Source organism: Schistocerca gregaria, chromosome 2 (assembly GCF_023897955.1).
Source record: "Schistocerca gregaria isolate iqSchGreg1 chromosome 2, iqSchGreg1.2, whole genome shotgun sequence".
In the NCBI taxonomy this organism is placed as follows: Eukaryota; Metazoa; Arthropoda; class Insecta; order Orthoptera; family Acrididae; genus Schistocerca; species Schistocerca gregaria.
In genome coordinates, this window is record NC_064921.1 from 490332228 (window position 1) to 490358853 (window position 26626).

General features: G+C 38.1%; 1 protein-coding gene across 2 annotated transcripts in view; it reads left to right on the forward strand.

The window, feature by feature from the left end:
- LOC126327838 (uncharacterized) overlaps positions 1–26626 on the forward strand; it is a 298189-nt gene that overhangs the window by 41056 nt on the left and 230507 nt on the right. For both annotated transcript variants that reach the window (XM_049995920.1, XM_049995922.1), the window contains exons 4-5: positions 11016–11199; positions 25813–25985. In XM_049995920.1, the coding sequence (XP_049851877.1) occupies positions 11016–11199; positions 25813–25985 (357 nt within the window). The remainder of the gene's footprint in view (positions 1–11015; positions 11200–25812; positions 25986–26626) is intronic.

A 26626-nucleotide genomic window follows, 5' to 3' on the forward strand; every position in this document is an offset into this window, starting at 1 on the left:
TGAAGGCTGCATTTGCTGTTTTGATCCTGGTACTGGAATCCCCTCGCGCTCCTCCAGTTTTAGTCGCAATACTTCTGAGATACATGAAGTCTTCAGCATTCTCTATGTTCCTTCCATTTATTTCGAACTTCCTATACTATAGATAGACTCATTTAGCTGCACAAGTTTGGTCTTTCCTACATTTATAGTCAGTCCAAACACTTCTACATGTTCCTGCAGATCTTTCAGTTTGTCATTTGTGTGCCTGAAGTTTTAGAGAGGAGACATATGTCATCAGCAGAAATCACGTGCACTAATTGGTATTTGTTGCTCCTGAGTATTCCCCTTCTTGTGTCTTTCTCATCCTAGTTTTACCCCTGACTTTGTGTTAATAGATTATGTCGGTCTCCTGTGTTGTATTAATTTGTAGGAGCCTCAATTATACATTTCTTGCATTATTTTGATGTCCTTATCAGGTATACCATAATTTGATGTGGTTTTCCCACATGCTTGTTCTTGACACTAAATCAAATTCCTTTTCAAAGTCTATGGACTTCAGATACTGACTAGTCATATATTCCATACACTGCTTGTGAATGATTCACAGTGTATTAATCTGATGTACACAGGATCAGTTCCTGTGGAAGCCAGCTCGTTCCTTTCGCAGATGGATTTCAAGGTAGTCTATTGTATTTAGGATAATTCATAACAGCACTTTATTGGAGATGGATAACAACATGACTTCTCTCCAAGTATTGCAGTTTGTCAGGTATCTCTTTGGAAGTTTTACTAAGATGCTTGTCTTCCATCGTTCTGGCATTTCTTCCCTGCTCCATGTTGTCTTGAATGGAGGGTACATCAAATGTACTGCCATCGATAGATTTTCTTTCAGCTGTTCTAGTGGAATTTTGTCTGGCCCCAGGACCTTACCATGTTTTGTTTGCCCGAAGACGATTCTGATCTCCTCCCTGCTAGGTACAGCACTTTTAATTCATTCACACATTCACACATCTCTTATTCATTCCTATTCTCATCTTCGACTATTTTCATGCTCTTTGACTGACTGTTATTCTTCCTCCACCTGTATCTTTCAATGAGATTCGTGAACACTTGATTATTGAACTCATTCGTACAGTTAGTCAAAATTTTTAGAAATAGCACCCTCCTGTATAAATACACTTCTGGATGCTGTTTTAACACCTCTGAAACATCTACTCACAGATGTCCTGTAGAGCACATGTAACACCAGTCTGGAAGTTTTTGTTCTTGTCCCAGTGTTTCCTTTCAGTCTGCTGTGTTCACAGCTTTCCCTGTAGGTACAAATTCATGGTGGGCAATGCCTCCGACCTCAAAGAAGACAATGAGTACATTTTTGATCCTGTGCTTGCTCGTGTGTATCTTCTTGGTGGGTTTACACTGGGCTGTGCCACTTTGCACTCCAGTTTTTCTCTGGGTTGCACACAGAATTCCAAATTCCTGTGCTGGATGCAAAAAATTAGAATCTTTTTCACACATTTTCAAGAGTTCTTGTCACCAGAAACGTTCATGTCCTTTTGTTCTTTGTCAACGCTTTTTGGACATGTTTGGCACATACCTTTTTTATGTTCAACACTTTGGTCGCAATGTGATAAATAGCAATCACATATTTAGAGTTTTTGCAATCAATCGAATGCTCAAATAATCACTTAAAAGTGTCATTTCTTTGTCGATTTGGGATGTTGATGGATGCTCAATGCAAAGGTGACCTAACTTTAGCTCTCCTTCAAAGGCTTGTACCATTCGAGAACTTGTGATTTGGACATGTAATCATGCCCAGAGGCTTGCTGAGTTAATGGGAACTTTTCCATGGTTTGACACATAATTTAATAGTGTAATGTTGCTGTACAGAACAAGCCATTATGCAATGATACATAACCACAAAACTGTATTCGTGGGAACTCGTGTCCCAATTCACCAGCTGCTCGGAGGTGGTTAGATGCATTTTGAAACTAACACCTTCCCTCCAACTAGCTGATTATGTTGTAACATACTGCAATGTATTGTAGCATCAGGAGAAAATTGGTCGCATTGTGTACTTATCAAACTCACCTTCTATTTAGCACCTCTTCAAAATATTCGTGCCATTGTTTGGCTTCATTTGTGAGTAAGGTTTCTGCCTGTTGGAAAATATTTCTGGTGATGGCTGCTTATTTTGAACTGAAATAGAATGCTACAATGGTTGTTACTCATCTGTATGTAGCTGGCCTTCAGTGAGGAGGAGATTGACATCAAGGAAAGTGACATGAGATTCAGGACAGGACATCATGAAATTTAATACAGTGTGAAATTTAATTTGGAGAAGGTATTTAGTGCGTCCAGGAATTTTGACAGGTCAGCCTTGCCACAAGTCCATATGGCAAAGATGTCATCAATGTATCTAAACTAAACCAGGGTGTGAAGGCTTATGGATCCCAGGAAAGCGCCACCAAGCGACTCATATAAAGATTGGCATAGGAAGGAGTCATCCTGGTTTCCGTGGTCGTACCCCTGACCTGTTTGTATGTTTGCCCACTGTGTGTGTGCCCATCAAAGATGAAGTGGTTGTTTGCAAGTAAGAAGTTGATTAAGGTGAGCAGGAAGGATGTCAGAGGTTTGGAATCAGGTGGGCACTGGCTGAGGAAATGTTCAGCAGCAGATAGACCATGTACGTGGGGTATGTTGGCATACAAGGAGGTAGGATCAGTGGAGAAAAGCGAGGTGGTGTGTGTTGGGAGAGGGTCGGGCATTGATTTTAGATGATCTAGGAAATGGTTGGTGTCTTTAGTATAGGAGCGAAGTCTTTGTACTATGGGTTGCAGGCATTGATCAACTAAGGCAGGTATATATTTGGTGGGTGCTTTGAAGCCAGGCAACTATAGTACAGCCAGGATCATTGGATTTGTGGTTCTTAGGAAAGAAGGTAAAAGGTGAGGCTGCATGATTTTGGTGGGATAAGAAGTTCCATGGATTGAGGTATTAATACTTGTGAGGGATCTGAGGTTTTAAGGAGGGACCGCAGGTCAGTTTGAATCACAGGGATGGGATCTTGGTAGCAGATGCTGTATGTAGAGGTGTCAAACATCTGGTGTAAACCTTCACTAAGATTCTCATGGTGATCAAGTACCATAGTGATAGATCCTTTGTCTGCTGGGATGGAGTCATGAATTTCCAGGGAATGCAGAGCCTGGAGTTCTGCAGTGGACAGTTAGAATCATGTTGAAGGGATCTGAGGACGAGTTGTGAAGCAATGCTGGATGTGAGGAATTCTTGGGAGGCTTGTAAAGGATGATAATGGTGGTGAATCAAGTTGGGATCGTAGTTGGAACTTTCAAGGCAGGATTCAATGTCAGGTTTGCTGTTGCAAAGGTTTTGGGATTGGGTTGCAAAGTGATATTTCCGGTTGACATTACATGTAAAGGAAAGTAGGTCCTTCATCAAAGCAGTATTATTAAATGCATGTTTATGGCTAAAAGTGAGACTGTTAGATAATACAGAAAATTGATGAGGGGAAAGTGCTTGAGACAAGAGGTTGGGAACACTTTGCTGTCGTAACTGGTTCTTGTGGTTATGTATTATTATTGGCCTGGGAAGCAGTGCTGAAGTCTGTGGGATATTATGGAGCATGGCCAAGCTTGGTTTGTAGAAGAGGGGTGGTGGCTGATGGTGTGGCTGTTTTTGGGAGCTTCAGAAGGACAGGAAGGGAAATGTCACTGTTGAGGTAGTTTGAGAGATGGTGGGATAGCTTTTTGATGTGAAGTCTGGCGTGATGTTGCAGTTTGAAGTTGGCTTGGCAGATGCTATCATCCAATGAAACAAGTGAGGCAGATAACTGCAGAATTTTGTGGGAGGAGAGAAGTCTGGTGGAGTGGAAACTGCTAGATGAAGCATATAGGTCACAGATTAGCTGGATAAGTGTAAGAGAGTGCTGTATTTTAAACTGCAAGAGAACCTGGTATATAGTGGGATTATATCAAGAAATAGCAACTTTCAATGTTGGGCCTTTGAGAGTAACTCCAAGGGACAAGCAGGTTTCAAGAAACAATGTGGAACCTTAGTTTTGATAGTGCAAAAGCATGTTCTTGAAAAGAATGAATGTAATATGTGATGGGACTCACCATGACAAGAGAGGATGGTTTGGAGTGTTAGAAATGGAGATGATGGCAAAAATATGAAGCAGAAGGTGGAAAATGATAGAAAAATGGAGAAGAGCAAGGAGAAAAAATCGGAAAACTCAGAAAATTGGTACGAAAATTGTGAGAACAGACAGTGGTTAACAAGAGGTAAAGAGTAGGGGAGAATTTGTTTCCAGAATTTCTATATGATAGGAAAAAATGATTGGAAAAGAAAAAAATCAGTAGGGGAAGAGATGAAAAGAGAGAGAATTTTTAATAATGGGCAAAACAGAAAGAGAAAGTTTATCAGTTAGGATGAAGGGCATAGGCAGAGGGTATAAACTGGCAAAGCACAAAATCTTGTTGCAGAGCATTCTCCACATCATCACAGTCTTGACTTCGGTGTTGGTTTCACTATACGCACCATCTGGATTCTTCCCCCAGACACCAGTTTCTCAGAACTCTGTGGGTGGTATCAAGAATTTACATTAATTTTTTGTGTCTCAGTATTTCTTCACAGTAACTACTCCTTTCTTCGCTCTGTTTTAGTTTCTGCATCTTTCATTTTATGATCTGCCTATTTTTCAGGTTAAAACCAATAGTCAAGATTGCAATTATATTTGTTTATTTACCAGTTTTGGCTTATGTGATCATAAGGCCGTTGCAGCATTCCTGATCAAAACGAAAATTTCTGTTCCGATACCGACAATGTTGAGTGTTTATGGAAAAAGTACAAGGCAATAGTGAACTGCATTTTCGACAGGTACATGTCGAGTAAAACTGTGAGGGACGGGAAAAACCCACAGTGGTTCAACAACAAAATTAGGAAACTACTGCGAAAGCAAAGAGAGCTTCACTGCAAGTTTAAAAGCAGCCAAAACCTCTCGGGCAAACAGAAGCTAAACTATGTCAAAGTTAGCGTAAGGAGGGCTATGCGTGAAGCGTTCAGTGAATTCGAAAGTAAAATTCTATGCACCGATTTGACAGAAAATCCTAGGAAGTTCTGTTCTTTCAAATCAGTAAGTGGATCGAAACAGCATATCCAGACACTCTGGGATGATGATGGCATTGAAACAGAGGATGACACGTGTAAAGCTGAAATACTAAACACCTTTTTCTAAAGCTGTTTCACTGAGGAAGACCACACTGCAGTTCTTTCTCTAAGTCACCGCACTAGAGAAAAAATGGCTGATATCGAAATAAGTGTCCAATCAATAGAAAAGCAGCTGAAATCACTCAACAGAGGAAAGTCCACTGGACCTGATGGGATACCAATTCGATTCTACACAGAGTACGTGAAAGAACTTGCCCCCTTCTAACAGCCATGTACTGCAAGTCTCTAGAGGAATGGAAGGTTTCAAATGATTGGAAAAGAGCACAGGTAGTCCTAGTTTTCAAGAAGGGTCGTCAAGCAGATGTGCAAAACTATAGGCCTATATCTCTGACATCAATCTGTTGTAGAATTTTAGGACATATTTTTTGCTTGCATATCATGTCATTTCTGGAAACCCAGAATCTACGCTGTAGGAATCAATATGGATTCTGAAAACAGCGATCGTGTGAGACCCAACTCGCTTTATTTGTTGATGAGACCCAGAAAATATCAGGAACAGGCTCCCAGGTAGATGGCATTTTCCTTGACTTCTGGAAGCGTTGGATACAGTTCCGCACTGTCGCCTGATAAACAAAGTAAGAACCTACGGAATATCAGACCAGTTGTGTGGCTGGATTGAAGAGTTTTTAGCAAACATAACACAGCATGTTGTTCTCAATGGAGAGACGTCTACAGACGTTAAAGTAACCTGTGGCATGCCACAGGGGAGTGTTATGGGACCATTGCTTGTCACAATATATATAAATGACCCAGTAGATAGTGTCTGAAGTTCCATGCAGCTTTTCACAGATGATGCTGTACTATACAGAGAAGTTGCAGCATTAGAAAATTGCAGCGAAATGCGGGAAGATCTGCAGCGGATAGGCACTTGGTGCAGGGAGTGGCAACTGACCCTTAACATAGACAAATGTAACATATTGCGAATACATAGAAAGAAGGATCCTTTACTGTATGATTATATGACAGCAGAACAAACACTGGTAGCAGTTACTTCTGTAAAGTATCTGTGAGTATGCGTACAGAATGATTTGAAGTGGAATGATAATATAAAATTAATTGTTGGTAAGGCAGGTGCCAGGTTGAGATTCATTGGGACAGTCCTTAGAAAATGTAGTCCATGAATAAAGAAGGTGGCTTACAAAGCACTTGTTTGACCTATACTTGAGTATTGCTCATCAGTGTGGGATCTGTACCAGGTCAGGTTGACAAAGGAAATAGAGAAGATCCAAAGAAGAGTGGCGCGTTTTGTCACAGGGTTATCTGGTAAGCGTGATAGCGTTACGGAGATGTTTAGCAAACTCAAGTGGCAGACTCTGCAAGAGAGGCGCTCTGCATCGCGGTGTAGCTTGCTGCCCACGTTTTGAGAGGGTGCGTTTCTGCATGAGATACCGAATATATTGGTTCCTCCTACTTATACTTCCCGAGGAGATCATGAATGTAAAATTAGAGAGATTCGAGTGTGCACAGAGGCTTTCCGTGCACAGAGGCTTTCCGGCAGTCATTCTCCCCGTGAAACATACACGACTGGAACAGGAAAGGGAGGTAATGACAGTGGCATGTAAAGTGCCCTCCGCCACACACCGTTGGGTGGCTTGCGGAGCATAAATGTAGATGTAGATGTTATGTTAAAGCAATCATCAAATTTTTGGCCCCCTATGGCTGGTGCTGGTGGCTTTTCAGTTTTCTCGTGTGACCACGATTGTACACAGTGTAAGATTGTGGTATGCATGCTTGTCCAAAGGAACTTTGCGTTGTAATCAGAATAACACAGGCACTGAAATATCGTAAATTTTTTGTTTTGTTCCTTGCCACATAACCTTCAGCTGTGTCCATGTGAGTTCAATAGAAGTGAACTCATCAGGAAAGAGGAAAGGAGAGGGAAAGACGAAAGGATGTGGGTTTTAAGGGAGAGGGTAAGGAGTCATTCCGATCCCATAAGTGGAAAGACTTACATTAGGGGGAAAAAAGGACAGGTATACACAGCGCGCGCTAGAAGATATGACAATGTAGCAAGAATAATACATCAACTTGCTATGAACTGGCTGTGGCATGGTGGCAGTCTGAGGTCGCTATGGCCATATTTTTTGCCAGCTCTTCTACAGTATACAGAAGTAAAGGTGGTTCATTCTGAGCAACAAGTTCCAGTAGTTCATCCATTCTTCATTTGTATGTTACTCATTTGAGCCAGTTGGTAACTCGTTGTTTTCTGGAAGCTACTGTAGGCACCTTATCAAGGATAATCAAATGACAAGATGAATGACCCATTACTGTCACTGAGGGCTCGCTGAAGTTTTACAAAAGAGAGTTATTAAACCACCTCTGAAATTTGTGTGTGTTCATTTCTTCATAGTAATCAGCAGTTTTCTTCACTTTAAACAATAACATACAGTTTTCCATGAACTCTGCTGATGTACCTGCATGGAGAGGAATCAGTCTGCCACCTTTTCAAGTGTATTGTATGTGTCAGTTACTGAATCATGTTTCCAGCGTGTGCTCATTCAATGGCTTGCATTTACGTGTGTTTTGCTGAGCCTAATAGTATTTCCAAAGATTCTTTTGATATCTTTAAATATCACCACCATCATGCCATGTGTGTCTCTTTTCTTGGAGTCCTTAGACAAGATGGTCCAGCTTCACTTTCTTCTACTCTGTACTTTTCATTCCCTGTTATCACAACAGTGTTTTCATGAATTTTTATAGTCCCAGTAGTTTTGCTTATCACTTCACGAGAGCAAGCAATGGTCCACAATTGTCTTTCTTGCATTAGAAGTATTCCATAACATTACGGCAGTATTCATGAGCCTCCCCTCTCGGTACAGTACCTTGACAATGCAAAGACATGTCTCGCCTCTGCAGGTATCAGTTCAGGCGAACCTGTGGGTGCAGTGGGGTTGGGGGTTTGAGGTAGTTTTGTTCCTACGGGCACTCATCCCAACAGGCTCATACTGCAAAAACCATTCACGTAACCACAGCCTTATCTCTGTGGCCATAAGTGTCTGAATCCAATTTGCTGTTAAATTCTCAGCTGTTTTAAATAATTTTGTGCATGCAGAAATAAAGTAACAAAACACACAGCTTGTTAAATTGATAAAAGAAGTAACACTAACTAAAATGAGAGCCATTAATTTTATGTCTATATTACTGCAAGAACATAGTTTTTAGGGAAAAAAATTATGAATAAGCTTTAAAAAAAAGTTGAATGTGTATTTGCACTCACTGTCTTTCCGTTACCATCCAGAGGTTTATCCTTACACTAATGTGTTGCACAGAGAATTTAATTTTGTTTAATCTTGTCATGGTACACTGTAATTGTAATGGCAACATAGATTGTGGATGTGACTGACCTGATAAATTGCATAATAAATAGAAATACAAAAAACCCAAATGATTTTGGTGCAACACACAGGGACAACTTTGACTGTGGTGCACAGTAACTATATAACTTATGTTTACTTCGCATTACAGTGAGATATGGCTCTCCTTCCACCCTTAAAAACAATTTCGATGCGATGACTGCGTTTTGTTTACAGTAACATATGACCTAATACCTGCTGAATGTACAATATCTAGTGACTTCATTTTCCACTACAAGCTCTCTAAATTATTGACTGTATGTCTCTTAATTTCAAAACATTGTCTGACTGCTGAAGGCAAGGTATGATTTGAGACTGTAAGATGCGAAGCAATTGAAGTTTTTAACCAAATAGATTATTCATGATCACTTGATACAGATTGAGAATCTGACATTGTTGTTTTCAGCAGAATTTAATTTTGTTGATCTGAATGTCAAGCATTTTCCTTCAGTTATCCTTTGTTACTGAAGACAGGTTAGAAGGTTAGAGAATATTCGTAAGGTAATCTGAAACTTTCGTAGTATGCAGTTGTGATTCAAAATCTTATATCTGTGTGTATTAAAAGTAATAGTAGAAGTGTAGAGACACAGAAGTGCAATTTCACACAAGTTTTCAGTAAAATAATTCGATAATATCTGAAACTGAAAATTCATAATAAAAGCTATGGGTTGTTAGAAGGTGGGAGAGGAAACTGTACACATTGAAGGCAGAAACTAAGGTAATGCTGGCAAGACTATCTGTCAGTTTAAATGGAATGTATAAGTTCACTTCGTAAATTTCCAGTAATTAAGGATATTCTATTTTCACACTGAAATGTCAACCACTCCTCCTCCCCCTCCTCCAAACCAAACCATTATTTATGAAAACATTTTTACTTCTTTGCAGCTGTGACCCGTTTCCACCATTGAAATGTACTGAAATGAGTATTCTTCACAACAGGATGTGACTCACCTTTAGTTTTTTGGATGTATGACCCATACCACAATACTTCTGCATATGGTTCACACTGCTTGATTCCCTTCATTATTTCTCCTCCTGTTCTTTTCTTTTTCTTCCATTCGAGTACCATCCTCTTGCCTTAGTGGTAGTTCTGCTTTGTGTTTGATCACAGACAGTGTGGTTAGTTGCTGGGATTTACTATCTATTTGTACCCATAATTTTACTGCACTGCATTATTGGTGTAGTAGTTGTAATTTTCGAAATTATTGCCATAGGTCTGAAATTCTGCTAGAAAAATACATTTTTCCAGATTTAGATATTTAAAAAACTTTATTATTTTAGGGACTTTATTTGATGTTTAATTCTCTTAAGCAAAGGAAAGTCTTTGGTAGTTGGTGTGAAGGCGGAATTTGAGAAATTTTCTGGAAATAAATTTGCACTGTATAATTGTACACATGAGTATTGCATTAATTAACATTTAAGTTATGTTAGGTCTTACTTGATGAACGCAGCGGTCAGCATTGTGTGCTATCTTATTGAGTACATATATATTCATTCTTAATTTATGTTTCCTGTTTTGTGTTGTAGAACTACTTGTATGTTTGAATAAACTCTCCCCCCCTCCCCTTTCCCCCTCCCCTTTCCCCCTCCCCTCCCCCTCCCCTCCCCCTCCCCTCCCCTCCCTCTCCCCTCCCCCTCCCCTTCCCCTTCCCCCCTCCCCTTTCCTTTCTCCTTTCTTCCTGGCAAAAAGGCTGTTTCCTTTAGTACCTCCTTAGTCTGTCATGAGGTTGTAATTCTACCTTCCTTGTATATCCCATATCCATATTTCTTCTGGTGATTTATGATTTTCACAATCTTCCGTTCATCCATCCTGTCTATATGTTCGTTCTAGTCATACTTTCTATTATTTGCCAACCTTGAATCCTTTTGTAAGCTTTCACTTCTCTATCCCTCACTGTCTTGTCCAAAATTCTTTCCAACAGTCCTCCACAGAATTTTTATTTCTATTGTTTCCAAAAGTCTTCTTGTCTCATCTGTATGTCATAATTGGTTTCACTTTTGTTTTGCGTATTCTGGCTTTTGCATCTGTTCTTATATGATTGTTTTTACAAATTGTATCATTTAAACATCCCGCTACTTCTCGTTTGCTTTTGTTACTTGTTCTCTAACCTTATTTTCGACATTTCGACTGTTGCACAATCATTGACAAGAAATTTAAATGTCTTAAACTGTTGAATAGTTTTTCCATCTGCTTCCAGTTTGCATCTAATTGGTTCCACAGATATGGTCCTAATTTTTTAAGTGGACATGGCCAAATTTAGATTTTTGGCTGTCACATTAAGCATATGAAAGTATGTAAAAGTTTCTGCAGGTTATATTCACTGTTTGCTAGCAAAACTGCATCATCAGCATAACAAATGATTTTGTTTTGTTTGCTGCAATACAATGATTCCATGAAATGTTATTTCTTATTATCTGTTTGATTGTTATTAATTATAGGAAGAAAGTGGCGTCAACGCATGGCAATCACAATGTTTATGTTACTGATTTGACAACTGGAAAGAATATAAACACACTATCTGGACATCCAAGAACTCCTTGGTGTATTGCATTTCATCCTTCATCAAATCAGATTTTAGCGACTGGCTGCCTTGGTGGTCAGGTTAGAGTTTGGGACCTTCATGTAAGTACAGTTTTTTTTTGTCTAGTGTTGGGTATCTTTCCTAAGTTTTGCATTGTATTTTCATTAAAAAAATGATGTTATGAGACTAATGTACTGTTTTGTGTGAGTGAACTCCATCTGTCCAATGACCAGCTTCACACATCCGTCCACATCAAACCCACCAACAAGCAACAGTACCTCCATTATGACAGCTGCCACCCATTCCATATCAAACGGTCCCTTCCCTACAGCCTACGACTTCGTGGCAAACGAATCTGCTCCAGTCCTGAATCCCTGAACCATTACACCAACAACTTGAAAACAGCTTTCGCATCCCGCAACTATCCTCCCGACCTGGTACAGAAGCATATAACCAGAGCCACTTCCTCATCCCCTCAAACCCAGAACCTCTCACAGAAGAATCCTAAAAGTGCCCCACTTGTGAAAGGATACTTCCCGGGACTGGATCAGACTCTGAATGTGGCTCTCCAGCAGGGATACGACTTCCTAAAATCCTGCCCCGAAATGAGATCCATCCTTCATGAAATCCTCCCCACTTTCCCAAGAGTGTCTTTCCGCCGTCCACCTAACCTTCGTAACCTCTTGGTTCATCCCTATGAAATCCCCAAACCACCTTCCCTACCCTCTGGCTCCTACCATTGTAACCGCTCCCGGTGTAAAACCTGTCCTATGCACCCTCCCACCACCACCTACTCCAGTCCTGTAACCCGGAAGGTGTACACGATTAAAGGAAGAGCCACGTGTGAAAGCACCCACGTGATTTACCAACTGACCTGCCTACACTGTGACGGTTTCTATGTGGGAATGACCAGCAACAAACTGTCCATTCGCATGAATGGACACAGGCAGACAGTGTTTGTTGGTAATGAGGATCACCCTGTGGCTCAACATGCCTTGGTGCACGGCCAGCACATCTTGACACAGTGTTACACCGTCCGGGTTATCTGGATACTTCCCACCAACACCAACCTATCTGAACTCCGGAGATGGGAACTTGCCCTTCAGTATTTCCTCTCTTCTCGATATCCGCCAGGCCTCAACCTCCACTAATTTCAAGTTGCTGCCGCTCATACCTCACCTGTCTTTCAACAACTTCTTTGCCTCTGTTCCTCCGCCTCGACTGACATCTCTGCCCGAACTCTTTGCCTTTACAAATGTCTGCTTGTGTCTGTGTATGTGCGGATGTGTGTGTGTGTGTGTGTGTGTGTGTGTGTGTGTGTGTGTGTGTGTGTGCGCAAGTGTACACCTGTCCTTTTTTCCCCCTAAGGTAAGTCTTTCCGCTCCCGGGATTGGAATGACTCCTTACCCTCTCCCTTAAAACCCACATCCTTTCGTCTTTCCCTCTCCTTCCCTCTTTCCTGAAGAAGCAACCGTCGGTTGCGAAAGCTAGAAATTCTGTGTGTGTGTTTGTGTGTTTTGTTCATGTGCCTGTCTGCCGGCGCTTTCCCGCTTGGTAAGTCTTGGAATCTTTGACTATGAAGTTTGGTTTATAGCATCATTTGTTGCTCTTTCCACTTCTCCTAAAGTAAACTTTTTGTTGTTTTTTACCACATAACCTTTAACTCAAATCCCTATGATTTAAGTGGAATTGAAGTGGCAGTGGTATGGTGGCAGCCTGAGGACCCTATGATCACATTTTTTTTAGCCAGTTCATCCAGAACACAAAGAGGTAAACGTGGTTTATTTGGAGCCACGAGTTCCAGCATTTCACCCTTTCTATAGCCATCTGGTATGCGAATGTTTCTTCATTGTAGGCATTTGGTCCTTTCTTGTTTTATAGGAACTTCTTTAGGTTCCTTATCAAGAATAGTTGAATGATAAAAGGTGGCTTCCATAACTGTCACCGAATACTTGCCCATGTTTTTCAAAAGAGTGTCCCTAAACCACAGATGAAATTCATGGTAATCGGCAATTTTCTTTGTTACAAACAGTAACATGAAGTTTTCCCTAAACCCTATTGCTGCATGGTGGAAAAATCGGTGTGCTACTTTTTCCAGTGTGTTGTGGCACGGGGCTAGTTACAGATTCATTGAATGGCTTGTGTTTACCCATATTTTGTCAAGCCAAATAATACCATCAAAGTGCTAATTTGATACTGCCCTCAAATCTCAACACTGCCATGCTACGGCGTTACCTCTCTTCGTTATGGCCTTTCTTTCATTAATATTTTGTATCTGAAGCCTAAGCAATGCACTACATTTAACAGTAATGATTTGCTGCCTCTGAATCGTCCCGCTTCTTCAAAGGAAGCCTCCAGTTTATCAGGGGTTGCATATTCCTGTTGGGTATTCCATGTGACGTCATCCAGGCCATGACACTCATTATCTAGTTGTCAACTGAATTTTGTGTACTGCTGTTGTATATAATACCATAAACGTTTGCTTTATATACATTCTGTTGTTAGCAATTGCTGAAAGTTTGATGCAATGTGCTACTTCAAAGCAAATTTAAAAATTTAACAATCGGTTTCAGTTTTTATACGAAAAATGGTATGCTGACAGTTTTTTCCCTGAATATCATTTCAGACATTTAGTTTTTGAAAACATGTTAGAATTATCCAATTAAATTTTTGTAAATTAATTTTACTGTTAAATTAGAGAAAAACAATATTTTGGACGGTTGCCCCCTCTGGAAAACACAGAAAAAATTAGAAAATCATCTACAAATAATAAAATTTCATCACACAAAAAATCAGGTTTGAGAAATGAATGGCACTGGGGAAGAAAATTATGTTTAGAGAAATAAAATTACTACCCAAGAGACATTAACAACACAACTACACATAACAGTATCCAAATTGAACAAAAATTGCAATATATGAAACAAAATTTCGCAGTATAAAATATAGGGCAACTTGTACATTACATGACATATGAATACTTTCTTACCTCTGCCATAACCAAATTAACTCAATGTAAAAATACATAGCATTTTTAATAATATTTAAGCATTTTGTCGAAAGCCAATATTGTCAACACCACACAAAATGCTGATACTGCAATCTGCATTCAAGTTGATTTAGAACTACACACGTTAGGAGACACTTTGATGTTTAGATAATACTTTTTTGTATGAGAACCACTTTTCTTCCACCAACTTTGAGGTCTCTTTGCTCAGAGAGTAAGTACGGCTTGTTGCTGTGGTGGTATAAACTTCACACAGAATATGAGAGAGAGGAACATCACAAACGTCATTATCAGGCCAATAGAAGATGGGGATGGTCCATGAGGGTGCATGAACCTTACTGTAACATCTCCTCCACAATTCACCTTCTCAACAGTTTCCAAGTACCAAGAAGAGTCAAATGCACATGCAACATAGCAGTTGGGCTGCACAGTGCATTCTGCCATTAGTGAGGGAAGTGCATCTGAGAAATCACGCACAATACTAAAATCCATATCACAGCTCAGTTTTTTTGGTGATATTGGTACAGTGTGATGCATAGATCGTTTTCCAGGAATTGTTTTTGCACTTGTGAAGCACTGAGAAAGATAATGTCTGACTTGTACCATTTCATCTTTTGAAACAAAGAGAGCTGAAATGCCTTGCAGGTTCTTGCAACAGAACTCAAATACCTGTGGCACTGTAAGTATTTGATCTTTGCAAACTTGTTTTTGTGAGAAGTCTTTTAACAGTGCCACCAATACCATCACAGGGAGATTTGCCATGGCTGGTAGAAACAAAGGACCAGCTGCACTTTATGTTGAAGTTATGGTTCATGGTAACAGATATTTCTGAAATTCTTACAATTTTTTATATTGTGCAGCACAACCAACAGTGAAATATTCAGTATACGGCTGCTGAATTTCTGGAAATTCACACTTTAAAAAAATTCAGTACAGTCTTCTGAGTTTGGTACACCAAGGCAACATCATGTTCTAGATCATCAGAAACAGTACAAATACTTTTTGCTTGGAACTCTTTGTCCTTTTTGTAATATATATGGACAGTGTGAAGAGTACAGCTGCCATTGTTCCAATGGTACCCATGTACTTCATTTTGAACAAAAAAACTTAGATTTTCATTGAAATCCATTGAAATTAACACTCATCCTTCATCAAGTGTTTCCTTCTTCATTTTCAGATAATCAGATTGTGACTGAGAAATAAAGGAGTGTGGAGTAAGCTTTTCAATTTTCTTAATTAGTGTGTCACATGATTGTAATAGAGAAGTGATTTGAACACTTAGTCATTCTACCAGTTGATACCCATTGACTGTATTGTACCATCTCATGAGGATCATAGTCTTCTATTTCATTTTCTAAGTGGGTTTGAAGCAGTGAACTGGTGGGGCATTTTTCACACAAACGAAGCATACAGGCTTGGTTTATATCACTTGTTATTATTTTAATTATATCTCCATATGTTTCTTTAATAGAAATGGAATTTAGAAGCAGTTTAATGTTTTGGTGTTAAATGTACACACATACAGTATGTGTTCCTGATGATCCTGCAAGTATACACTGTTTTAGTTGATGAGAGGCATATTTTGAAATGCCTACTTTGTCTTTAGGATAGTTTTTTCTATAGAGAGTTCATTTAAATTACTTAAAATAAGACACTTTTGTTCACTGGTATTTTTACTGGTTCTCACTTTGTCTTTTTTCCCAGGCATTATTCTTGTGTGTTTTCATCATCCAAATAAAAAGTCTTTACTTTTTGCACTGTGTCATGTGGCAATGTCTTCCCTCTTTTCTGCTTAGCCATCAATAAATACCCTTCTCCATTAAAAGAACTCTTGCTTGTCGTACCAAATATTCAGAAACCTGTAATTTGGAACTGACTTTCTGTCGAGACCGAATTTTTCATGATTATTTGCATATTCAATTTTCTGTTTGATTTTGTCCATGAGTTCATAATGATGTTTTGCCTTTTCTTCCAGTTCTGTTAAATCATTGTCAAGGATAGTGCTTGCATTAGCAGCCAGCTCAACTTGATATGTATGTGAAATTTTAGTTTTCAGAGCCCCAGCTGCTGATTCCAATTTTCGTTTGGCTGCTGCATACCGACTGTGCAGCTTTGCAGGAGATACTCATAAGCTAGTTAAGCTAATATTGAGCACAGATTTTTCAGGACTCTGCACCTTCACATTATTGTAATTTATGTAGTCTGGTGATGAGTCGTCACTTGCTTGTTTTTCATTAATAAGTTTAATGCAGGTTGGGCACATTTTCTCTCCAGGAATAATGCTAAAGCCTCTCATTTTGAAGGTATTTCCCTTTTCTAAACTAATTTCATGCAATCCACACAAAACATATCGTTTATGGTGCTTGAAGGTATCACAGCAAATTTCCTTACATAGAGGGAATCTGCGCAGGTACCTGTGTTTGTGTTTAACATACACACATGAAATACTTAAATCACAGTATGAATTACTATTGCTTCGCCGTAGTAAAAGTTCTTGTTCTTTCCTGGTCAGTTCATTCACACAAGTCAGGGCATTATCACATATATCTTGCAGATACTGTCCAAGGAAACACTACCTACTTGTACTTTCCATACTGCTTGTCATAAAACCAATATTTGTTGTAAATAATTCAAAAGATGATTGGTATAACCTAAAAAGTAATTAAATGATGAAAAATCATTCTATCCCATTGTTTCATTACAAAAGTATTTAACTTTATCATTACTGTAACATTAGGGGACTTACTTTTGTTTTTGAATGAATAGTTAAATACTGCAACAATTGAATTTTTAATCAATAATTGACTCTGGATACAACTCTGTACAAGAGCTCAGAACTGCATGCTCAGTGAACACGACTCAAAACAAGGAACTGGAAGATGCAATACTTGTAGTTACAATTAAACAGTGTTCTCAGATATGATTTATTCCAAGGGAAATCTAGTGAAACTTCTGCAATTTATTGGTGACATGGTAGTCATGAAGTAGCAACTTCAATATTTATTTTATAATAATGTTGTTTTTCACACTTCCCATTATTTCTAGAAACTGATTCTTTTTGTGTGACTTAATAGAATATTTATAATAATATAGTAAATTTTTGAGAGGCAATATCTTTAAAAAATTAAAATGCCCATGCATGGATTTTGTTTAGAAGAAATTATTTACAATTTTTTCAGAGATGTAGGTCATGGATATTCACCACAAGAAGCATGACTCCAAAAATGTGAATCTTCCTCTTTAACTACAAAAAAATTCAAGCTTCCACTGCAAAAACTGTAGGAACTATTGTGTTTTTAAATTGTAAAGGAGCTCCTCTATGTAAGCCTGAATTCCTGAATCTATACAACTTCTGTTTATCGCAAGTGAAAAAGTAATTGACCTGTAATATTTACATTTTGGCAGTGTGAATGTATCTAGGTAAACTTCCACTAACCAAAATGTCAAGGATTTGCATGACGAGGGGTGTCATTTCCATTTCCTAAAATTTCTGGTTGATTTGGCATGGAATGAGCCTATTTTTAATAGTGATTATAAATATGACATCCAGTTGCATCTCCCTGAAAAATGTCAATATTCGTCATACGTTTCTCGAATTCTTTTTTTTTCCTGACATGCTTAAAGAGATGGTGCAGCTTCACCTTGTTCTGCTATTCTCACAACAGTGATTTTATTATGAATTTTTAATGTGGACGTAGTTCTTCCCTTCACTTTAGTGAGAGGTTGCAAGGTCCCACCATTGTCATTCACTCATTCAAAATATTTCCTGACATTACTGCTGTATTCAAGAGCCTGCCCTCTGAGTGTAACGCCCTGTCCAACTATAGACTTGCTTGCAAACCACACATCCTCAGACATCCTCTCCCCCTCCTTTCTTCTGACATTGAAATATTGCAAATATGAGGAAATAGTCACACCACTCAGTTTGCAGCACTGCGTGGTAGTTCTGCTATAAGACAGCTGTAGGTTTCGAGTGTAGAGTGGAGCTGAGTTTGTGGCTACAAGTGTTTCTTCTTTCTTGTTTTCATCTGTCCCTATGTTGCAGTTTTTCGAAGGCTAACACCCACAAAGTGAAGTTAAAGTGAAGTTCCCAAGAGAATTTCCCTGTCCCTTCCTTGGACACTCATAGATAAGGGCTCCCCCCCCCCCCCACCCCCACCCCACACACACACGCGTGCACTCACTCACCTCATCTCTTTCTTTTTTGTTCTTAGTATTAAAGTAATGAAAGTTCAACTTTACATTTACTAACTGTTAGTATTGGAAGTGTCATCCCATCCCTTATTTTAAATGATAATTATACATTCTAGCACTTAAAACTTTGAGAAGTACTTTTTTCCTAACTGCCCAGATTTTGGGCATTCAAAGCTGCTTTGGGCAAAGTGCTAGGCAAATGCCTATTTATAATGTCGTGCCTACTACGCATTTGCCCGGCTCACCTCACTAACTGTCTTTACATTACCAGTCTACTGTATCACACAGACAGTTTCATTTCATGTAATATTGTTGCAGTACACTGTAACTGTAATTCCAACTTTGATTGCAGATGTGGTTGACTTGATGAACTCAAAAGAAACAAAAACGAAGAACACACAAATAAATTCAATGAAGTGTACTGAGGCAACTTTGACTGTGCCTCGCTGTGGCATATTATTATTATATAAATTACTTTTACTCTACATTGTAGTGAGTTATGGTTCTCCTTACATCCTTAAAAACAATTTCGGTATGATGGTTGCATTTTGTGTACAGTAAGGCATGCCATAATGTCTAATGAATGTAAAGTATTAAGCGACAACTTTTTTCACTGCAAGCTCTCAGATTTATTATTGTAAGTTTTTAAGCTTCAGAACAACATAATGACTATGACCACTAAAGGCAAGATAGGATGTGATGCTGTAAGAAGTAATTGAATCAAACTTTTAAACCAATCTATTTAGGATAATTTGATATAGGTTGAGAATCTATCATTGCTCGTTTCAATGTTTTTGTGCAGAAACTAAAATGTTTACCAAAGTACTAACTTCAGCACTAGGTATATAGTAGCAGAACAGAAGATGCAAAAATCACTGTACATTTAGTGCTCTGGCACCTTTCCTCTCCCCCCTCCCCCCCTCGTCCTTTTGCCCCACGTCCTGACCTCCCATTAAGAAACAGGTGTGATTGGCTGATGGCTGATGCTCGTCTCTCTACCACCATTTGAGTTACAGGAATGTCAATCACAAAGTGAGTGGTTGACAACCACAGAAAACAAGATGGAAAAACCTTGCTGAGCTTTGCAATAAATTCTTCTGTAGGGTGACTGCTATGTCCTGGGTGACTAAATTGTACTGGCACTGCAACTTGCCTCAAATGAGGGATACTCTATGTGGAGTGAGTGAGGTTGGGAATGGGAGAGAGGGTTGGAGAGAAGTGTGATTGACGACCGAGGGGAGAGGCATAAAGTTAATAAGATAGGAATGTGGCTCCAGTGAGCTTGCTTGGTTAGGCAGGGGGATGAGTGTGTGGCATCCAGTGACATTGAGGAATGGATTGAAAGGAGATACGGAACAGAGGAAGAGAGACACATTGACAGGAGGGTGTGAGTGTAGAATGGGTAAAGAGGGAGGCATGGGGATACGGGAATAAGGGTTGCGGTGGCTGAGTGATTAGTGGAAATTGGCCCAAGTGAAATGAGATATCAAAAAATGTGTTTTAAGGGCAATATCATCTATGTAATTTAGAGAAGTTGGCATGGGGGAAATGGGGGGGGGGGGGGGGGGGCAGTCATATGCCACCGATTTTGAAACAGCTATTGATGTGAAGTACATTGTGCTCAGCAGGATCTGCCCCTTGGTGATCAACCTTGCTCTTGGCCACATTTTGGTAGTGGCTATTCATTCACAGAGTTACAATGTGACATTGGCTGAATGGTCTAATTGGAATAATAAATAGTTCAGTGTTTTCCATTTGCATATAATGGACTTAGAAAGCATGGTAATAAAATTGGTATATTAAGGTAATGAAAATTAAAATATCTGCATTTCTTACTAACATTTGTGATGAAATAGTTATAAATAGGTTGAGGAGAAAACCTGTGTGTTTAAAAAAAAGTGAGTTAATTTTATTTTATTTTATTTATTTATTTATTTTTGTTTTTTGTTTTGTACTGATAATTGAATACTTCACATTAAATCCTTACAATTAATTTATTCAAAACAGTAACCTATTCTTACAACTACTTCTTTTTAAATGTAGAAATTATAACAGAACACTCTGAAGAAGTCAGTTCTAATTTTAGTAGAATCTAGAATAATGTTCTAATTTGTAAAGATGCTGCTGATCATCTCTGACAACTGTCTAGGGTCTGTAGAGTCCAGGGCTTCTTCAAGCAGATAGCACAAATATTACACAAGCTGTCAAATTATAGATTGATCCTTTAGAAAGTTCTAATATGGACCCCTCATAAGAATGTAATAAAAAGCAACAGGAACAAGCACTGGTGCACTTTCATTACATTGCAAATATGTTAGAACTAAGATTCAGAGTGGGAAGCTTAGTTGCTGAACATATGCAGAAAACTGACTCATAGAGATACATCCAGAGTGGTTTGCAAGTGTTATGTCTTTTAGGATTGCTGGTTCTGATTATTTTCCTGACGTGTCTTCTGATGTAATTATGACACAATTCCAACCAAAAAAGTGGTGGAAGGTAATAGAGCTGAAAACAGCAAAAAAAGGAAACTTACTTACAGGATTTATTACTTTTCTGAAAACCCTCCTTTCTTGGCCTGCCAATTCTGCATCCATTGAGAAAATCTTCTTCACCACGGACTTCATAGTAAAAATTGAGAAATTATTCAAGAAAGTACACAGCTGAGACATTAGCGGAGGTCTGTAAGTTTCTACATGCTTCCAGAAAGGACTAAATTATGTTTTACAGTAATTACAATTCTACATCAAGTCAAAGTCTTTTTCTGGGAGTTAAATGTTACTTAACAGACATTCGTATACTACAGTAAAAGTTGAAACACAATATTAATGAAATAAATTTTTGTAATGATAAATAGCTGCCTTCAATAAATATGATGGCTCTTTTTTAATTTGTGTAAGGCTAACTATGTAAAATTTTATATGTTAACTGCATTTTCACAACTAAATATAATTATTTCTGCATCAAGTTACATAACAACCAACTTGATTTTAAGTATATAACAAACAAAATGCTCACATTATAAAGTATGTTTCATGTGACGTTCTAGTTCGACGATGACAAATCCCGGATGCCTGCAACAGCAGATTCATTGTGTAAAAAGAGTTAGTCGTACTTATCTTTCCATAAATTAATTGCCTTTGTGATTCAGCAGTGAACAGCATACAGTAATAGTGTCACTTTTTAAAATTCTGTTAATAGAAGGAATAATTAAACTTACATCATTATCACAAAAATCTATGATTAGAAACTACATAATGTAGAAAACGTCAAAAGAAAAAGAGAATAGTAGTAGTAGTAGTAGTAATAGTAGTAGTAGTAGAGAATTTAGATTGTCAGTAATTGGTGACTGAAAAAGTTAGTGTAAATAATACCCAGTTGTATGGTAAGATGTAGTGATGTGATGGGGCACAGTTTATTCTCTCTGATACTTGACACAGTTTTTTTGCCGAGATTATGCTTAGATGATTCCAGTCACAACACAAGTTCCTGACGTGTGTTTTGTGAGATGACATGTGTTCTTCAGTGTGGTACCATTGGTTCGTAATGTAAAATTACTACGTGTATTTTGTGAATCATATTTGTGGAAAGTTTTGTGATGTGTCAGTAAAACATTTGGTGCACCTATTATTAGTTAGGGAAAGTGCGCTGGCTATTTTCTACCATATTGCCTTATCCAGTCTGAGCTTGTTCTCTGTCTGTAGAGATCTCCTCGTCTATGGGACTTTATCCCATAATAAAGAATTAAATTAATCATGTCACATATAGAGCAAGAAGTGTTGTGGAATGTCCGTCATTATGCGTAAAATTTTCATCTCCCATAAGTTGGCCCAAGTGTTTCATTACTTAATATACATTACTGTTTTCTGGTTGTTGCTGTTTCAACCACCTTAAATTGAAAGGTTTTGTGCACATGGAGAGTAGTTTGTTTTATTTCCCTCCAGGCCAGGACAGTCGGGTGGGAGGGGCTGCACACGCAAGTGAAGTTCTTGTCTCACATTAGATCTGTAGATAAGGTTCAAGTGTACATTTCTTTGTAAAATATAGTTTTTCCATTAACACATTTGTTTAGTCTGGAAATTGTATTCATTTGTACTGTCACATCAGATGGTGGGTGTCTTTTTGTAAATATATGTATTTAATGTTACAAGAGTTCTCCACATACTCTTAACTCTTTCCAGCTCATTGATGCCATATGACAACATCATTTTTAACTGTTCCACAAGCCCAAACTGCACGTCCAAAGGCTATAAAGAACAGTGTGGGACCTTCCAAAATTCATTGTGATTAGGTTGGCTACTGTGAGTTTGATAAAACAGAGAGCATTAGGCTACAAAGCATTGACAGATGTATTGTTGCATTAAGTCTTTAAGTTACAGCACATGCAGCAGCTCTGTCTAAATATTATATCAAGATAAAGGAAGCAAAACAATTTTAAAGTTGCTCTAATAAATTATTGTTGAATGTGTATATGAAATTGTAAACAGTTTGAAAATGGTGTTAGTTATGGCAACTTTAGCTTGGAAATCAGAAATATATGTGATTCTGCTTGGTGTCATTTGGAATTTATGATATTGAATGCATAAACCTCGACTAACAGTTAGTGTTGAGTGTAACTCAAATAATTTTTTTTTTTTTTTTTTTTTTTTTTTTGTGCTAAGATGTACTAATTTATCGTACTAGTATTTTAATGTTCTGTATTGATATGACTCACCAATATTTTTGCTGCTTTATTAAAAATTTGTGGATTGTTTACCAGAGGATTCACAATCATAAATCCCTTTCAAAGAAAGAAATATTAAAAAATAAAAAAAAAAAGTTACCAAGCAGTGGTTAGCACTATATTTAAGTTCAAGAGGACAATGGTTCAAACTAGTGTCTGGCCATTCAGATTTAGGTTTCCCATGATTTCCTTTCCTAAATCGCCCCAGGAAATTTCCGGGATGGTTCATCAAAAGGGCACAGCCGATTTCCTTTCCAATCCTTGACGCAGTCTCAACTTCTGCTCCATCTCTATTGACTTTGAAGTCAATGGGACATTAAAGCGGGATCCTCCTACATCGGATACACAATTTGTTCGGGGATTGGATCTTGATAAGGTTGAAATGATGAACACTCAGAGGCAGTATTTAAGATGATGTTCACTGAGTTTCAATGTGGTTACTTGATAGTCCAGACCATGCAGAACATAATTCGGTTAAGAGAATTAAGTGCGAGACATATCAGGAGCTTTGATGGAGAAAGAAAGACATTGAAGAAATAGATGTATGTTGTGATGACAGCAACCTCAACCTTGTTGGGTCAGTCTAACCTATACGGTATACAGAAAACTGGTGCATCTTTGCCTACAAATGTTCGTGAAACAGAAAATTATCTTGGAAAACACATCCTGTCAGGTATTGTGAAAATGCCAAGTTACAGAATGTACTGGACAGAGCCTACAAGATATCCTCCAATAGCTGACTCGGTGCTTAGGAATAGCTAAGAAATTATTTACATGCGAATTGATAATACTAAAATGAAACAAGGAAAAGACCCTAATTAAGACAAGTTGTTCAAGGTGAGACCATTTGTTGACGAGGTAACACAAGACTTTTCACTTACTGAACCTGAGGAATATAATTCTGTTTATGAGTTAAACATTCCTTCAAAGGTATTTTTTCCCTGAAACAATATTAAAATAAATAAATAAATAAATCAGCACAAGTGGAATGTAAAATGTTTTTCCCTAGCATGTTCCAATGGATTTGTGTAAGATTTTGAAATATACCGAGAGAAAGGAACCATACATAATGACACTGGTATTGGTATAAGTGTGATATGGTGTTCAGGCTCATGGAGGGACTACCTAAATATAAAATTTTTAAAGTATTTACAGACCATTGGTTCACTTGTTACAAGCTTATTTCTATTCTGAAAGACTTTGTAGTCTTGGCTGTTGGAGTTTTTAGACCCACAGGGCTACATGGGTGCAGTCTGAAAGTGGACAAGTAGCTGAAAAAGCAGGGACGACCATCATATGATAACAGAACTTAAAGAGAAAGAAACATCATAGTGCTGAAGTGTATGATAACAATTCTGTTGACCTTGCATCATCACACAAAGGAATAAACCCAATGGAACCTGTGAAAAGTTGAACAGTGGGAGAACAAAAATTTGTTGATGTTTCAAGGCCAGACATTGTTACAGAATATAACTTTTTGATGAGTGAAGTTGACCTACATGGGATACTGGTTGCTATGTATAGGAGTAATATTGGCTTGAAAATATTTTATCTTAAAATCATATTCCATCTCAATGACATGTGTTATGATTGTGTGGCACCTTTGCTGTCCACATTGCAGGCAAATAGGAACTACCAAACACATACTTCTGTTGATTTTTCCGCTAACGTGACTCGTGGACTACTAAAAGTAGGAGACACATTGCTAAGAAAATGAGAACGGCGTCCGATGACAGTCCATTACCAGCAGTTGTGAATAAACGAGCCCCATTTGGCCCCAGCCCAGTTGATGACGTAAGCAGCATTGGCCAGAGCATCTGGAAGACAAACAGGGGTGTAAATTTTGCATTAAAGTATATTCTCGAGCAAAAAACTTCAAATGTAATAATTGTTCTTGTTTCACCAAATACCGGAATTATTTCTTAAATTTTCATGTAAAGTAAGAACCATGCTATAAAAAACCTTGTTAAATTGCTTTGAAATGTGTGTGTAATTCTTTTCCTAAATATGTGGCTTTCCTGCTTGGTAAGTCTTGGAGTCTTTGTTTTTGATATATTTTTCCCATGTGGAAGTTTCTTTTTATTTTATTTACATCATCATAAATATGTGAAAAGATATTTTTTTCACAAATTAATAAAATTTGGCGGAAAGGGTTAATGATTAAGAATGACCTGATGGTTCCATCTGTACTGTATTTAACCAAAGCAAAATGGTGCAGCATAGTGATAAAGTGAAATATTGTGTGGTTATCAGTTTTTCGCTGATGCCGAAAACTAGTTATCACATGGTACTCTATTTTATCAGTGAGCTGTGCAATGTTGTTTTGGCTCCTCTAGTGGGTGTGCTATAGTACTTTGCTGCAGATATTCCAGTGTGCACCAGGAAGCAAATGTGTACCTGCAAGCAGTCCAGAAATTAATATATGGCTCTATTTTTGACTTAGATGACAATTAAAATTTTATGGCAACCTCCCTCCCCGCCCCCGCCCCCGCTGCCTCCAATGTTGCTACAGATTATGTATTTACCACTGCTTGTCAGAGTATATTGGCCTTTTAAGTCTCAGCACTTGCTTTCTTTGATTACATTAAAATGTCTTCTCTTTCAAATCTAGGAGACATATTTGATGCCACATTACATTTGTCACCTTTTTAAGGTGGTCATATGTGAAACTGATATGTAACATATTCGTATCTGTTACACCTATTTGGATGCCTAAACAAGGAAGATGCTGTTATTATTTTTTTTTAAAAAAAAGGTATTTCATCCATTAAGTACTCTGTTGTGTCTTTACAGGGAGGAAGTGAAGTTTGGAAGGCTGAAGGGCAAACTGTAATTGCATCACTTGCTTTTCATCCAACTAACCGTATGCTTGTAATTGCTACATACAATGAGTTGCATTTCTGGGACTGGAGTCAGTCTGCGCCATTTGCCAAATGCTACACAAAAAATGAGAGAGAAAAAATCAGGTATGGTGAAGAACAGTTTGTTGGTGGTGATTATGTTACATTTGTTGGCCTAATTTTAAGTGGGGGCTGCAGTTGTTTCTAACTATAAGCATTTATTGATTGTTTTGTTGAAGTAGCTTATGTAAATAGCTTGTAACAGGATGTTGCATGCAAAAGCAGTGGTGTTATAAAGTGGGATCTCCAGACAAAAATTAAAAAGGTATTCTATTTTTGCACTGCATATTAATGTTCAGGCTTTGCAAGCTGCAGACAAATGTTTAAATTGTTGAAAAATATGTTAGAGTAATTTTCATAGTGCAGTATATATTTAATTTTTATCATGTTTTGCAGCAGAAACATTAATAATTTATGTGATTGTAATTGTTCATTTACAGCAACAAATTAAATTCAACATTTCAGTGCAGAAGCACAACCTTCTCCCAATTACCAGTCCTGCAGTAGACACATAGTAGAATAGATAATTGGAATTTCTTCTGTCAAATTATGTAGATGATTTTCAGCTTCCTTGGTTCTAACCAATTTTTTGACTATTATGTGCTAATTATGTGGCTCTAACCATAACTGCAGACTTTCGTTTATTGAATAGTTTCATAAATATGGCTCTAGATTCTACGTTTTTGTAATGGCTGTCAGTATACCCA